Source organism: Phyllostomus discolor, chromosome 2 (genome assembly GCF_004126475.2).
Source record: "Phyllostomus discolor isolate MPI-MPIP mPhyDis1 chromosome 2, mPhyDis1.pri.v3, whole genome shotgun sequence".
NCBI classification, from domain to species: domain Eukaryota; kingdom Metazoa; phylum Chordata; class Mammalia; order Chiroptera; family Phyllostomidae; genus Phyllostomus; species Phyllostomus discolor.
The window spans coordinates 53,777,847-53,794,925 of record NC_040904.2 but is presented as its reverse complement, the minus strand read 5'-3'; the positions used below and the strand labels follow the sequence as shown (position 1 = coordinate 53,794,925).

Genomic DNA, 17,079 nt, shown 5'->3' with positions numbered 1-17,079 from the left:
TACAGCAAACTGATTTAATCAAAAGACAGCTATTACCAAAGCAATAGACTGAAAAGGAGAAACAGCTAATTATAATAATCATCCATCAGAAAATCTTATTAGTGAGAGACAAGTCACAACTGTATTGGAAATTTTAAATCCTACTTTATGAAAGTAAAAACTGACTATGTGACCATACAACTATATTAACAGAAAAAAACTTATTTCCTTATCCTCCGATGCTACAATTGCCACTTCTCACTTGAAATTATAATTTCTGTTGATTATATAATTAAAGGAGTGGCTACAGACAATGACCCCAGAGTCAACTCAGATCTTCAGTAAAAGGAATTTAATTTCTCTGATTTGTATGCATCAAGAAAGCATCTGATAGCTGATAAGAAACCTCTATCAGATATTGGCAAGTGTTTCCTGTAAAGAGCCAGATGGTCAATATTTTCTGCTTTGTGGGCCATATAGTCGCTACCAAAAGTACTCATCTCTCCTACTGGAGAATAGCTGTGATCCGTAAGTTTATTTACAAAAATTAGGTTATGGCTACAGTCTGCTGATTCCTCACAGACACCTTCAAGAAACACAGCCTCCTTTCCAACTGCAGTCCAGAATGCAGCAGGACTAAAATGGTAATCTGTGTAGCACTGCCATCAGGGTCAGCGAGCATCCTGAAGTACAGTCTCCCATAAAGATCAACATGTGCCACCTTTTCCAAAGGGATTCATGTGGTACAGATACATAGCATCTTTATACAAATCTCATTTATCTTTACTCAAAATACATCATACAGAGTACAAATTTAAACTGATGCTGAGGGGACTAATTTCCTCTGGTGATACGTGGATATATTTCCTTGTTGAAAATTTATAGAAATCAAACTATAGTTAAAATACTTAAAATATTATAAGCATTTTTATTCAATAGTAAAATGTATAGTAGCTATTATCTAACTCACAATCCTGAAAAATTGGGACTCTCAACCCAGCTGCACAGAGAAAAAGCAGGCTGCACGAGTGCACAGCAGAGTGGTCTGAGGAGCCCACGGGCCACCACAGTGCCACAGGTGCGTCACCATGCTGCTGCTCCCAACACCAGCCCCACACCGTTAACAGCTCTGTAGTGACAAGCTCCCTTCTAGCTTTTTCCCACTTCTCTTTTTATATCATCTTTTTTATGACAGTCAAGTTATAGCTGCCACAATGAAATTCCTGGGTTCTCCCAATAATTATTACATGGGTTGTTCTAAAACTCTATGTACCCCTACATACTTTTTAATGTACAAGAATATCAGGTCCCTCAAAAGTTTAGAGTTCACTGATGAAGTAGGCTGCCACTCAGTATCCCTCCTTGAAAACAACAGAAAGGAGTCCTAAGTGAACTTTCCTAACCCCAACTTCCACCTTTTTGTCTCTATGCCACTTCTCATGGTTGCTGGTGTCTCACTGTCACAAATACTCTTCCTACAGGGTCTTCCAATTTCAAAGCATACTCTTAGCAGAATTTTCTTGTTTCCAGGTAGTATTTACAATAAAACACTATGCTATGGCCCTAACACTCTTCCAAGTTGAAATAACTGTAATACATCAAATTTCACATGTTCTTAATTATCTATCAGTATCCAGTTATTTACACATCCAAGGATGTAATTTGAAATATATTTTCCTTAATACACCAATATACCAATACTTTAGGTAGTCAAACAAGTTAACTTTGGAAAACACATGGTATTGATATTTAGTCCTTACTCGTTGAAGTAGTTTATCTCTGTAGTGTTCTACTTGCTCCTGAAAGCTCTGGCCTGGCTTCTTGGGTCTTTTTCCAGATTCCAATTCATCCTGAAACTTCATAACTTTGAGCTGTGAAGTAAGAGATTAATGTTTTTCAATACTCTAGTTTCTCAAGTACTGTTCTGCTCTTTAAAAAAAAAAATACTGTATGACCTCACTTACATGTTGGACTCTAATGACCAAAATAAACTGACAAAACAGAAACAGAGGTATGGATACATGGAACAGACTGACAGCTGTCGGAGGGGGGTGGCGGGAAGGACTAGATGAAAGAATGTGAAGGGATTAAGTAAAAACAACAGATATACAAAGCCCAGAGACACAGACAACACACAACACAGAGGGAACAGTGTGGTAATGGCTTGAAAGGTGATGGTGGACAAAGGGAGGAAAATGGGGATGGAAGGAGACTTTGCCTGAGGCAATGGGCCAATGACACAGTGTGCAGATGATGTTATACTGAGTTGCATATTTGAAACCTGTACTCCAACAAATTCAATTTAAAAATGTCTTTTATTTGAAAAAGTGTGTAAAAAGAAAAAACATAAATACAGCTTACCAAGGTAGCTACTGATAAATACTTGGTCCGAATATAACATCGACATAAAACTCCCTTATGTGAAAGCCACTTGTCAGACAAGCCCAACTCTGCAGTGTTCAAGCGATCAGGTGCAGACCCACACGCTCTCTGCACAACCGTGTGAGATGGCTCAAAAGCCGTGACTGTGGTTCATGCCCTTAAGAACTTATTATCTAAACACAATGATAATGAAGTTGGCATCTGATTCTCCAAAGATCTATATTTTAAAATTACAATTTGGTTCACCATGCAAATCCCAAAAGAGTTAAGTTGTGAGAGGTATGCACTACAAGAGCAAGGGAAACAATCGTTGTGTGTCTAGCAAAGAAAGGAGAGGCTAGATGGTCAAAGAGCACAAAGTATGAAAATGTGTATACTAAGGGGTGTGCGCACACACAAATCACAAAAATACAAATACAGTGTGAAAATAACATTCATAAAAACCATCCAAATAAACAAAAAAGCTAAATTACAGTTTCCTTCTCTTCATGCCAATAAAGAAAACATTTGAGAACAATGTTTGTTTTGACATTTTTAATTATCAAAATGTCACTTCAATTATCAAGAAAATACATCTTTAGTGAACTCAGTCTTTGTTTCTACTCCAATAATTCCATCAGGTCAATAGGTCAGAGTTCAGTAAGGCTGGAAGGAGTTATGAATTACAAATTTCATGAAGTGTGTAACTGAATACATCCCGGGAAAAATGAATCAACCTAACTTTGAAATCCGTCCTCTAAACTCATAACTGACATCCTATGATCTGTGTAAGGTTAAAACAAAATGCCTTCTGTTAACTTTTTGCTTGGTAATATCTGAGAAAGAAGTGGACAAGAACTTGTAACAGCCCAAGGGTGAGTAGATGAAGTGGAAATAAGGTAACCAGTGTTAACAGACATTATTAGTGAGTAAGAGGAATAACACTGATACAGACTAGGTATTCAAAAAAAAAAAAAACAAAAACAAAAAAACAAACAAACAACCCTGTTAAAGGGATGGACAGAGCATTAAAATTCACTAATGTGCACATTTGAAATTATGAACTGACTGCTACACTATGGCTAACATTTACTGGGACTGTTTTATCACCTTGGGGCAAGGAACAGGAAGTTCCCATTATAAAACCCTTCTCACTCCAATATGTCTGAAAACCCTTGGTAATAAACAGAGGCATTAAAAAAGGAGGGGTTGGAAAGAGGAAAAAGTTTGCTGGAAATAGTTTGGACTCTCCCATAAGTTTTTCTCCTCCTTATTGTTAAGCCCCACTTAATGTTTACTCTCCCCTTATCACTAAAGGTACATGTACTTAAAAAATAGCCTACTATAATATATAAAATGTACACAACTTGAACATGCCAGAAAACGTCCTACTTTTCTTATATAGTAGGTACACTCAAACTGTAATGGAGCACATAATGCCAGATATAAAGATTCAAAGGATCTCCTATGTGCCAGGCACTAAAGATACATTGATAAATAGAAAATGTACATGGTCCTTTCCCCTCATGGATATCCCAGCCTACTGGGGAATACAGACAATTAAGCAAACAAATAAGCAGTTTAAAAAAACCCCTATGAAACATAATACACACATCATAATACATGTAAAATCACAACAGAGATAAACAAGAAGTAAGAAAATCCAGAAGAAAAAGGATACAGGAAGAGAAGGGATGCTTGCACAAAGAGGCCTGAAGGAAGTCAGCTGTGATAATGGTTTCTAGGCAGAGAGGGAATAGGATGCACCAAGGTGTGATGCCAAGAGGAAGCCTAGTTCAGTAGAAAAAGAAAGGTCAATGTAGTTTAAGTATCATTGCAATACTAACCTCGATTTCACGAAGTTTAGCTCGCTTTTCCTCACTCATTTCAGAGTACTTAGAGAACTTGGACTCAGTCATTTCTTCTTTGATTGGATTAGAGTACAAATGATGTTCTTCAGATTTGCTACTTTGAGTATCTTCTTCATCTTCACTCTCTTCTTCTTGACTTTGAAAGTAAGCAGAACACAATGCATGTCAAGGCAGCGAAAAAAAGTGTGTTTTATAGTCTGGCTTAAACTGCCTTAGAGGTTAAATAACATTAACAAAACATAAGAAGAGGCAATTCTTCACCAAAACATTCTTTACAAAACTTTGATCAAATAATAAGAGACAATTTTATGAAACTTATGTTTCCTCCATAGAAAAGGTTTGGGCTTCAATATAAATCATACTTTAAAAAATTCTGCTTATTTTAGGTGTGCCTTTCATTCTGCAACAAGCTTTCTTTGCAGCAGTTAAATAAAATCACAGTTCAGAGTGATTTCATTTGGCTTAATGTTTACACCCTTCCTTCAGCAGAACCTATAAGCTAGAATACATGAGTTTGAGGAACATAAAGTTACTATGAAACAATGCAGCATGCAAAGGCCTTATCTGATTAGCATATAACCTTAGGAATAAGAAAACCAATGTGTAAATTTTAAATATTGCCACACACTAATGATTCTGAAAGTTGTGCTGGTTCTGTCAGATAGGAAGAAAATAATGAAGTGACTACCATGGGAAGAGATACAAAGAAGAACCAGAACTAGAAGCAATCTAGTTGAAATAGACAAGAAGCACTATGTGGAAAGCTGGTCACCACTGTTAAAAGTAAGACTTAGAAAATGTTCTTTAAGCACACACAAAAATGAGGGGCTTAAAAAAGGAGGAGTTGTATGTTCTGGGACTGGACTTTGTATGTGTATATGTTAACTCTAGGCAAAAATTATCCAAGTCCAAACAAACTCAGAATGTTTAGGTATATAAACAAAGTTCCTAATAAACAACACTGTAATACTGAGCCTGAGAAGCCCTTATATGTTGGTATTTGGGTACTAAATACATTCTACTATAAGTAGGAGTCTTTTTAGTACATAAACAAAACTATCCGTATAACCGTGAAAATGGTATAACCAAATTCTTTCCAAATAAAAATTTAATTATTTTAGAGTCTGATAATAACACTTTCACACTGAATGAGAAAAATTTAAGCAAGGCAGATAAAAATAAAGTACTGGCAGTTTAGAATCAGAAAAGACAAGATACTAAGAGAAGACTAGCTTTTTAATTTCTCATTCAAAGGTCTTTTCCAGAACATAACTAAAATGCTTTATACATTTAATACTCTTAAGAGTCCACAAATCATTAATATCACATATAGATACAACTCAATACTATATTTAGGTAAAGAGAAAAAGTCAAAACCAACTATTAAAAAAACCTATTATTTCTGGAAATAAACCTTTCAATATTTCTAATTAATTTGTCAGAAACTTCCTAAATGCATTTTTAAGTTAACTTTTAAAACAATAATTTCTTGTTTTGTGGTGCATAAAATTTTTAGAAGTGTTTCAGATGCTTTTAAAAGGTTAAATTGTCTATGGCCATCCCACCCTGAACACACCCACTCTCATCTAAAAGGTTAAACTCTGTGTATGTGTGAGTGCGCACGTATAAAATGCAGATGTTTATTGAAGGATTACTCCAGAAGGCTCCATCAATAAAGACATGACACCGTTAATTAAATTGTGGTATCTATGTAATGAAAATGTTTAAATTCCAGTCTGTTATTTACATTTGTTAAAAAAAATTTTTTTTTAAGCCTTGGCTGGTGTAGCTCATGGATTGAGCTCAGGCCTGTGAATCAAACGGTCACCGGTTTGATTCCCAGTCAGGGCACATGCCTGGGTTGCAGGCCAGGTCCCCAGAGGGGGGCACGTGAAAGGCAAACACACACTGATGTTTCTCTCTCTCTCTCTCTCTCTCTCTCTCTCTCTCTCTCCTTTCCTTCTCCTCTCTCTAAAAATAAATACAATATTTTTAAAAAATTTTTTAGCAACTTCAAATATTCCTTGGTAAACTTTCTTGTGCACTCATCTGAATGGTTGCTTTTGAACACAGATGACTACAGAGCAGACAAATATGCAGATTGACATGAGATAATACCCATGACACTAGAGTGACAATGTAAGTCTGAAATATTATGTGCAGTATTGTATAGTTTATGTTTAAAATAGATGGGCATATTTTTGTATATAAGAGAAAGGATCTAGATGACCAGACATTAAACATTAACCATATTAAGACATTAAATGAGCTACACTACACTTCAATAATTTTAAATATATAATATTTTACAATTGCTATTTTAATTTTTCAAGACCCAAGCAATGTGTTCTAATTGTTTTTGAGTTCAGCTCTTATGGCACCAATTTTAGGTTCAGATCTCATCACAGCTTCATCTCGCTCTTCTTTAAAGAAATGGAAATTCAAGACACTAAACACATACAAAATTCACTACAATTTACGCTATATTACTGTTTGGAACTTTTCTCTAAAACATTGGTGGTGCTATATAGTTTTTAATCACATTTCTGCCACAATACAATAACTACTAGTGCAAAAAGCAGTTCCTTAGTAAAAAGGCATTTTGGATTTAGCCACTAGAGAGCAGTAGTGAGACACAGGAAAATTTCAAGGATCAGAAAGTTGTATGTGAAGAACTTTTTTCTTCACTTTGTACTTTCATAAAATTACTTTTGATTTAGAGCTCCTAGAAAAATCAAAATATAAATTATATTTTAGTGATCCATGCTTTATTATATGAATCTATGATTATTCTACTCTTAAAACTAAAATGCATTTATATTCCAAACATAAATGCAAATATCAAATTTATGGGAAAAATATCTTTAGAAACAAAACCAACTGAACAATATTTGAGCTCTGGAATAGCTTTTCCACCCTTACCTTCCCCTAAATTAAATAATCTTTTTTTATGAGTACACATACTGGTTCTTAAAGCAATGATTCCACAATGGTGAGATATTTATTAATGGGATTATAGATATAAAAAGGGTTAAGAAAACCACTGTTTTATAGCAAACTAAACTGTTCCCAATTCTTATAATACAAACAGCTTCAGATAGCTATTTCCATCAGCAAACCACATTGTAAATATTCTGTCATAACCATTGCTGATTTGTTTTAATCACAACAACGTTTATGGAAATTACTTCTGCTAACTTTCCCTCATCATATCGAACTGTGTTCCCACAAATACTGATCAATCATATTTCCTTACTGATCTAAATGGTACTAATACCCATCTACTGAATCCCCAAATCCTGCTGGGACAGAAAGGTCCCTTTGTTCACTCTTCCATTTGAGAGCAATAAAAGGACAAAGATTTAAAAAAACAGGAAACCGCTGCTTTGTGCTCTTGATGCCATCTCTTTTCCTATTTAAAAATAATGAACTTCCTTTGCAATGATTTATAAAGGTGTCAAGTACTATCTAAGAACTACTAATATAAACTTGCAGGAGAATTTGGGTGCAGAGATTTCTATTAATTACATTTGGTGTTAAATGCAAAAAACAATTTTTCGGTGATTACCAAAGAGCAAAATTCAAAATTATAATTTCTTAATACATTAAAGGAAAACATTTCTTCCTTTTAATCGTAGTTCTTTTGAGGTTTTTACATTTAAATAAAAGAATGATCACCATGCAGTATGTGTTTTTCCAGCAATGTACAATCCAAAAGAAAAGAAGCATATCTTGCCATTCACATTTTAATAATCACTTTCTCTGAAGCCAAAACAAAGATTTAAAATAAATGCAGGTGAGTATTTAGCAACTACAAAGTGAGAATGTAATACCTCAACTCAAAAGCAAAGTGTAACCAGATGTAGCACAACCAGAAATCTAAAGCTCTTTATTCACTGGAAAAACAATGGAGAACTAAAAATGATCCTCTTAAGTTTTTTTAGCAGTGAAGTTTCCCTCTTTGCTATTATTTCATGTACCTTTTAATGAAAAAGGGAACACACATGCAGTAAGAAGCTGAGTATATTCAAAACTTAGATTCTTACTTTTGATTTTCTTCTTCTTCTGATTCTTCATGCTGGTCAAATAACTCCCATTTAGAAGTTGTTACAGCTGAATAGAAGGAAGAAAAACTGTAATTCCATAAGGTAAATTAGCATTTCTGCAGAAGCATAGTAGAAACCCAGCTTTAGAACTGAAATTTCATATTACAGAGGTTATCTACCTTTATCTATCCTTTCTGAATGGCCAATTCTTTGCTAAATCTATTTCTTTCCTCCTCACACATACACTGTAACTTTATTCAAATCATGAAGTGACAAATAACATTATTCTTATTTCTGTGCTTAGCGATTAATATTTATTTCATTAGAACCTACAAATATTAACAATTACAGATTATGAGCACTAGGATACATGTCCAAGCAAGTGGGAAAGGCAGATTAGAATAAGCACCTTGGGAGGGTCAAAGTTTAGTTTCTCTGAAACTGACCTCTAAGTAAATTTACAAATAGTCTCCTGTCTACATTTTCTACTGAAATGCCTTAACCTGAAAGGTTTTTAGTGATTTCTCTAATTACTCTCAAAGCATAAAAACTAAAAGATCCAAGGAAATTATAACAACCACAATGAAAACTTAGCCACTAGACATAAAATATGATAACACTGGGTCTTAAGGTTGAAACTTTGGAAAACACAAAAGGAAAACACATACAAACATACCCAAGTACTGAGTTTTCCAAAGCTCAGCATTTGATTTTACTCACCCTGCGCTTCCAATTCAGATTCATCTACAGCTTCCCATTTTGAAGGGGCAACTTTAAATATAGGCTCATTCTTCTTTGAGTCTTCAGTCGCATCCACTATTGAGGAAAGATAAGCCATTAACCCTAACTTCTAGGGGATGACTTAAAGAGTCTGTATTTACTGTAACAACAATTTTCAACCGGTGTGCCCCAAGAATTTTTAAAACATGCAATAATACCTGACTATTTAGTCAGGGGTACTGACCTCATTTCCCTTAGACTGCAAAATTAAAAAATGACAACAGCCAACAAACAGCAGCTGTCCAGTATGAATGAATCAAAATAATACTATTTTTTTGTCTTTGGTGTTCCCCAGAATTTTAGTAATTGGTTTGGGTGCACCATGAGATGAAAAGGCTGAAAAGTGCCACACTATACTATTAAGTACACTATACTAAAAGTAAAATAAGGCCACACATGAACCAATACCTCGAGTTCCAAAAACAAGTATTATGACTAATCTAATTTTCTGCATCTGAAATCCAATTTTTAAAAAGTATATAAATCAACACATAGGTTATCATTATTTCAAGCAAATGGAGAAGAAAGTAAAACAATATTTAATACCTTTACTTAATTACTGCTTAAACCATGGATTTCAGAAACTGTTCAATACCAACATAATTCAAATGTAATGACAATTATGTGTAATTCTTACTTCCAAAACTGATTTTAGGCAGCTAGGAAAACTGAACCTATTAGTTAGAAAGACTAATAATAAAAACAGAACTGATCAAACCAGGCACCTGAGATTATAAAAACAATGAGCACAAAGTTCTACTTATAGTTTCCTGACAAGACAAAAGGAAAAATTTGTTCATATAAAAGGCTAACTGTCCAAAGAAATGTGACAAGAAAACCTTTTTCCTTGTTATACAGTTAATTGTATTACTGGCTATATGAATTCTGAAAAGGCAGAAATAAAAAACAGAAAAAAGTTAATGTCTGACACTTTAAACAGAAATTATAACCTTCTTCCATATCATCTTGTTGGAAATCAAAGTTTTGGAATCAAACTTATTAGCTAGATTTAATCAGTCTGAAATCTGAACTTACAAGGTACTCCATCAAGATCATCATCAAAATTCTTTATAGGGACTCCATCAAGATCATCAATGGGAGCAGCATCAATAGGAATTCCATCTACATCTTCTAAAGGTGCACCATCAAGCTCTTCCTCTATAGGGGCACCATCAAGGTCATCTGGCACATCCTGTGGAAACACACATACTATAGTATTGTAACATTTTCTTTAACTTGCTGAAGTCATATTACTAAAGATTAATCTGCAATCCAGTACAAGCCAACCAACTGGATACCCACATGCCCAGGTCCAATGAGGACATAATACATTTTATCATCCAGTCTGACAAAGAAGCAGCACTCATCTGTGTATTATTTATCAAATATTTACCAAGGGCTTACTGATGCCACACACCATGTGAGGCTCTGTGGATACAACGATGAGTAAAAACACGCTCGGTCCCTTGGTCCCTTCTGTCATAGAGCTTAGAATTTGGGAGGAGAGGGGAACCAAGCAAACAGATAATCACAACAGTTCACATGTGACTGCAACTAGGGTGACTGCTATAACAAAGAGGATACTACTGATATCACAGGATATCATACTATTAAGAGTACGTAATAAGTAGGCATATACAAGAAGTAGGTTTTACCTACAGAGGTTAGAAAAGAATCTATGAAGTTATGCTTAAATTCAGGTCTGAAGATCTCAGGTACAGGAAAGATGTTCTAGAAAGAGGGGGAAACATGTACAAAGGTCTATGGTAGGAGGACACCTATACATTTAAGAAACTGAAACAAGGACCATGTCGTTGGAGCAGGAGGGAGGCCAATTAGGAGGATCTTGTAAGTATGAAAGGGGAAATATGATGGCTGGATTAGAATTATAGAAATAAAGATGAAGGATTCAAGAACTACTGAGGAGGTAAAAAGCACAGAATGGTGATGAATAGAATCCACTATCATTGTGGTACATCTTTTCATGTACATATTTATTATATAGCTATCTTTACTCTAACAAAGTGAAATCGTGCTATATATATTGCTCTATTACTTTTTTCTACTAAAATATTATAAATCTTTTCATGTCATCAAATAAAAGCCAGTCACCAATTTTCACATAAGGACACAAAACAGAGAATTCCTGTTACACATAATCTCAACTCCTGGGTTCTTAGAATTCCAGTAACAAAATCCACTATTTAGTGGTGAAGAGTAAATATTTTCACAAAGAAATGCTACATCTCTAACATATCACACCTCCACAACATCCCCAGTAACTAAGTTTTTAAATAGTCAGACAAGGCACTAACCAGGTTGGTTAGAGCATTGTCCTGGTAATGCCAAGGTTGCAGGTTCGATCCCCAGTCAGAGCATATAAAAGAATCAACCAATGAATGCAGAAAAGTGGAACAACAAATCTTTTTCTCTCTAACCCCCTTCCTCTCCTCTCTCTCAAATCAATAAATAAAATAATCAGACAAATACACTGAGTGCCTACCTCTGTTTCCTTTTCTTCAATAATATTTACAAGTCCTAAGAAAATATTTTGTAGTTTGATCAAAAATGGTTCTGGATAAATTGCCCAGTCTTCCCATGCTCTAAAGCATGTCATTACCCGTTGCTATATAAAAAGGAAAAAGACAATGAATTATTATTTAGGACAATATATCTCAAATCTTATCACATGAAAATTAACATCACACTTTGCTAAATTTTTCTTTAAACCAACATTTTTAAAATTTAAAGAAAAACTATCATCACCATGTTTTTAACAAATCAATGCCACATTTTAATTTAAAAAACTCAAAATAAATATAATGAAAAAGAAGCAGTTACTATTTGCCCTTGATCACCTAAGACCAATGTCCCATATATACTAGTGGTACGCATAAGGCCACATTCTCAGACACACTATCTTAGAAACTTGTAAAAGCTGGATAGCAAAGCAGGCAAGTTTTGACCCAAATTTCTTTATGATCCAATGAAGGACTTCCTAATTCTCAGACTTTTTTCCGTCCCATCCCTAAGCCTCTTTATATAAACTCTACTTATGGTTAACATTTAAGTCAACACATTTTTAAGTGGAGTTGTTTGTTTGAATCCCCTAAATGATGGGATCATTGGGCATCTTCACAAGCTAAACAATTTCCTTATAAAAATCTTCTTACTATGAAAGTATATCTATTTACTCAATTATAAGGTTTTCTGTTTGGTTTTTCTTAACACTGGTTTGCAGCTTAAGGTTATAAAAAACAATTATGCATATACTTTGTAAACATGAATAACTGAAATGTTCGTTCCTAATCCAAATTATACAAGTCATGGACTGCCTAACAACAGGGATACACCCTGAGGAACGCATCGTTTGGCCATTCCATCACCATGCAAACATCATACAGTGTACACACACGCCTAGATGGTACAGCTACTACACACCTCGGCTCTATGGTACAGCCTACTGCTCCTGGGCTACAAGCCTATACAGCGTGATACTGCACAAAACATGAGATTAAATCAAGCACAAGAGAAAATGACATTCAAGAGATTTATGAGGCTGCTGCCAGATAATACAACATACTATTTTACAGCAAATATTTTTTAATAAAGAGTATACTTTAAAATAACAGTAAAAGTACAGTAAATACATAAACCAGTAACACAGTTGTTTCTTATCATTATCAAGTACCATGGATTATACATAATTGTATGTATGGACTGTATTTTTATATGGCTACAATGTCACTGGGCTACGAGTTTTCCAGCTCCGTTATAATCTTATAGAACTACCGGCACCATTACGTGGTTCATTATTGTATGCCATTATGAAACAAGTGATCTTCTGAATGTGTTTTTAGAAAAAAAGACTAATATTCTATTTAAATAAAATACTTAAAACTAAAGCAAACACTCAGCAAAATAACACTAGATCATATATTTTAAAATTTCAGATTTTTTTGATAATGAAAGTAACACTGCAGTAAATTTTAAAATAATTTCTGGAACATGTAAGTTATATTTTATACTTGTCGTATGTACTTTCCTAGCCCTCCAAGGTGCTTCCCAGCCCTCACCCCTATATACAACGCTAAGGCAAAATAATGAAAACAGTAAACATACCTTAAAGTTTTCAGATTGTAAATGGCCTTGAATTGTACGATAGGTAGCATTGAGGTCTGAAAATATCTGACATAACTTTGTTTCAAAACTGAAATTGAAATAATATATTCTTTACAATAGAATTTGTTCAAAAATCCCTATCTACTTTGGCATGCTACTCAAACCCCTCCTGCACTTAACAAAAAAAAAAAAAACAAAAACAAACTTATAAGTAAATTAAGTAATCTTTTTTTGAAAAATCAAGAACTAAACAATTCTAAAACTGTATTTGAACTGCTTTAACTCCTATAGTTCTGAATTTTTCTCCTATGAAATCCCCAAGAGTCTTAAGTAGCAGTTCCCTGGATTAGGAAGAAATTTTACATCTAGAACACTTTTAGCCATTTAGTCTGATATCTTTTTGTTTTATGAAGAAGGAAACAAAAAAGTTAAGTGACTTTTCCAAGGCAAAAAAACTAATAGCAAAGCTAAGATTAGAATCCACACCTCCAAATTTCTTTTCATAGTCAACTGCTAGAGAAAAATGCCCTCAATTCATAAATTAAACACCAAAAAGGAACTCTGGGAAACTACATAAGAGTTATATGTTAATTACAGTAGAGCAACATAATTTCTGATTGTCTTCTAGGGAAACATTAGCAATGAACTTCAACAAAACAGAAGAAAACACATATTCTATAGTTAATGCTTTGTCTTTTGTTTCTTCCTTTGTTTGGTATTATTTATATTGTTTCAGCTTATTTATTATACGAGTGTCTAGATATTCAATAAAAACAGAGTTACTACTATTTTAAATTGGTTTTACTCAATGAATGCAATCCAATTTTTTTAGAAGTCCTATGCCTACAAAGAAATTTAAATTATTTCTTATTGTTGGAGTGTCAACAAAACAATCCTCTCTTCTGAACTCCTTACCCTTAAATAATTTCAGGAATATCACTTTATAATATTATACTTACAATTTTCTATAATATGAAGCATTGGCAACTTTTGCTGAAGAGTTGTACAAAACATCAGAAACCAAATATAATCTAGCAATCTAGAACACCAAAAGATAACATAAAACTGATTAAAAATGAAATCCATGAGCAAACAACTTATCTAGAAAAAAATTTTCATATTGAATTTTTTGGAATCAGTGTCATATAGCTAATGATTATTTATAATTTAATAATCAAGACTAATTAGAATAGTTAATAAGAAATTCAACATCACCACAAGCATGATTTTGCAGGGATAAAATATGTAAAAAATTTACATTTCAATCTGTTGATAACTTGTGTGTCAATTAATATGACAAGACTGCATAGGAAAGATCTCTTCAGTCAAGTTCTTCATGTAAAAAGGAAACCAATCTCAATTCAAAAAGTCAACTATTATCTCCCTTTTACTTAATTAAATGTCCCATAAAGAAAAATCATTCCCATACCTTTTTGGGAAGGGGTGTCTTTAAGATAGACAATGACTCAGTAATACAATCCACTATTTCTTCAGCAGCTTCAGCATTATTTAGACAAAAAACCATCGCATCTCCAATATCATTCTTCCTTGGAGTTAACCCCCGCAGGATTTCTTCTAATTTGTCCCTCTGTCTAAATACAAATTTTGTAAAATTATAAACATTTTTAAATATAAATTTCAAATATCATTATAGTTTCTACTCATAAACTAACTTTCTTTATAACCCAAACAGTACCCGGCTGGTCTGGTTCAGTGAACTGAGTCCCTGCCTGTGAACCAAAGGGCTGCGGGTTCAATTCCCAGTCAGGGAACATGCCTGGGTTACGGGCTGGGTCCTAGATAGGGGGGATGTGAGAGGCAACCACACATCATTTCCCCCCTCTCTTTCTCCCTTCCTTCCCCTCTCTCTAAAAATAAATAAAATCTTTAAAAAAATAAAAATAAAACCCAAACAGTAAAACAATTCTGATGATTAAATTACATTAAATCTGATTTGTAATAAGTCCCCCAAATATGTTTCATTTTTTGAAAAACTTATATGAGGAGGAATAATTTTCCTGGACCTGGGCCTTCTCCTTCCTCTTTCTCCTCCAGAATGGCTGTGACTACCTGGTACTTCCAGCCAAGCTCATGAGCCAGGGTCCTAGGTAGGCAAACTTCCATGTATGCTTCAGATGCCCAACCTTGAGGGCCGCAGGAACCACCATTCACTTTTCATGTCACAGGGTGGAGGGATCCTATCAAATGCCTTCAGGAGGCCAGAGCAGCCTGGCCTCACTTGGCATGCCTTACAATCTGTGAAAACATGCCACTAGCGGCTGGGAAGTGGTAGCATTTCGGGGTGGGTTGTTGTTCATCCACTTGCAGAGAATGGCCAGGTATTTATACTTGTTTCTACACGAACTACCAGAAATACTGATGCCCTCACAACACACAACCACCAACATCTTGCCCAGCAGTACCTGCCTGGCCACAATGGCAACTAGACACCCAGGAGATGGCCTTGGCCATCAAACGCCATGACCTGCCTCTCTGCCATCTTCAGCAACCATTTGGAAAAAGATGTTTCTGCCTATTGAGCTAGGGCAACTGCACTGTACCAGAGCTGACTGAGCACTAATAATAACATGCATCCAGGGTGGCCCCCCTCTGCAAACTCTGTAAAAAGGCTTTAAACAGTCAACCATCTGACCTCACTTGGTCATAGAGTAAATTTTCCTCTTTAGGGTGCATTCAGAGGCAAAAACTCTAAGACTCTCGAGATAATTTCTGTAAGAATCTGAAGTATTCCATTACCAGAGAATCACTGCTTAAAAAGATCATCACTAATTTTGTCAGTAGGAAGAGGTCAAGGTCCATAGAGTACACATTTATACTTGCTAAGAGGTTTAAAATTATGAAGTATATGATGAGATGCTACCATTTTAAACACATGTTAAAAAAGTTTAATTAAGGTTAACATCTTAGTAAGATCATTAATTAAAGCAACCATTAAAGCGACTATTCCGAATATGTAACAGAAAGGAAAACAATCTTACTCTTCCTTAAGTGCTCCCTTTTTACTAGGCTCCTCTACAAAAGCTTCTGTTTCTTGCTCTTCTGACATCCCATGCAGGTATGGATTTAATGGTGGTGGCCTCCAAAAAGATCCATTTTTGAACATACGAAAGTCTTCTGTCCGCCACTTAGTTGGAGAATCTCCCTAACAAATACCCAGAATGTTATCAGAAAGCACCAGTATCTCAGTCAAAATTAACAAAGTAATTGATTCTACTTGCCTGCAGAATAGAGTAAAGCTTCCACCTATAGTAAACATGGGCTGGTGTCTGGTTTTCAAACAAGAATCTAAAATAAAACAAATTAAACATCATATTCTTTAACAAAGAACTGTATTCAAGTAAATATAAACAGATGAGAACCATTATTTGCCTATTGAGACAAAACCAAATAAGTCAAACCAAAGCAAAAACTGCTAAAGAGAAATTCTTACTCATGCCATGTGCCATCTGCGCCCTTCCTCACCCCAGCCTCAGACTGACTGCCTTCATGACTAAAAAAGGCATGCACGTATCTTGCCAAGTCTTATAATTTTATTGAACAGTCATGTGTCAGATACTGTGTCTGACAATGAAGATACTTTCCCAAGATATAATTTCAAAGACAGGCTTTTAAACTACTTAAGAAAGTGTTAACTGAATGTCTTAGGTAGCATATCTATTCAGAAGATAAGCAATTTCCTATAAATCTTTTTTGTTCTACTGTATCTCACTTAAGAGATTCTTTCATTGAAAAGAATAAAATGTTTTTTCCTCCTACAGAATGCTTAAAACAATGCTATTTAATTAACTAAATGAAAGATCATTCTAGTCCAATTAATTAAAATGGCCTTCTCACTCCATTGCAAAATAACCTGAAAGTTTCAGAACTTTACTCTTGGAAATATCTGTAATTCCAAAATG

The 17,079-nt window shown here is 34.6% G+C and overlaps 1 protein-coding gene and 1 pseudogene across 4 annotated transcripts in view; both read right to left on the bottom strand.

The window, feature by feature from the left end:
- Positions 1-17,079, bottom strand: part of LOC114490857 (U2 snRNP associated SURP domain containing) — a 45,814-nt gene that overhangs the window by 4,421 nt on the left and 24,314 nt on the right. For all 4 annotated transcript variants that reach the window (XM_036017876.1, XM_028504935.2, XM_028504936.2 and 1 more), the window contains 11 exons: positions 16,399-16,465; positions 16,159-16,322; positions 14,589-14,751; positions 14,119-14,198; positions 13,160-13,247; positions 11,541-11,663; positions 10,073-10,229; positions 8,978-9,073; positions 8,258-8,324; positions 4,188-4,347; positions 1,740-1,850 (listed from right to left, as the gene is read on the bottom strand). In XM_036017876.1, the coding sequence (XP_035873769.1) occupies positions 1,740-1,850; positions 4,188-4,347; positions 8,258-8,324; positions 8,978-9,073; positions 10,073-10,229; positions 11,541-11,663; positions 13,160-13,247; positions 14,119-14,198; positions 14,589-14,751; positions 16,159-16,322; positions 16,399-16,465 (1,276 nt within the window). The remainder of the gene's footprint in view (positions 1-1,739; positions 1,851-4,187; positions 4,348-8,257; positions 8,325-8,977; positions 9,074-10,072; positions 10,230-11,540; positions 11,664-13,159; positions 13,248-14,118; positions 14,199-14,588; positions 14,752-16,158; positions 16,323-16,398; positions 16,466-17,079) is intronic.
- LOC118498845 lies at positions 15,032-16,151 on the bottom strand (annotated as a pseudogene).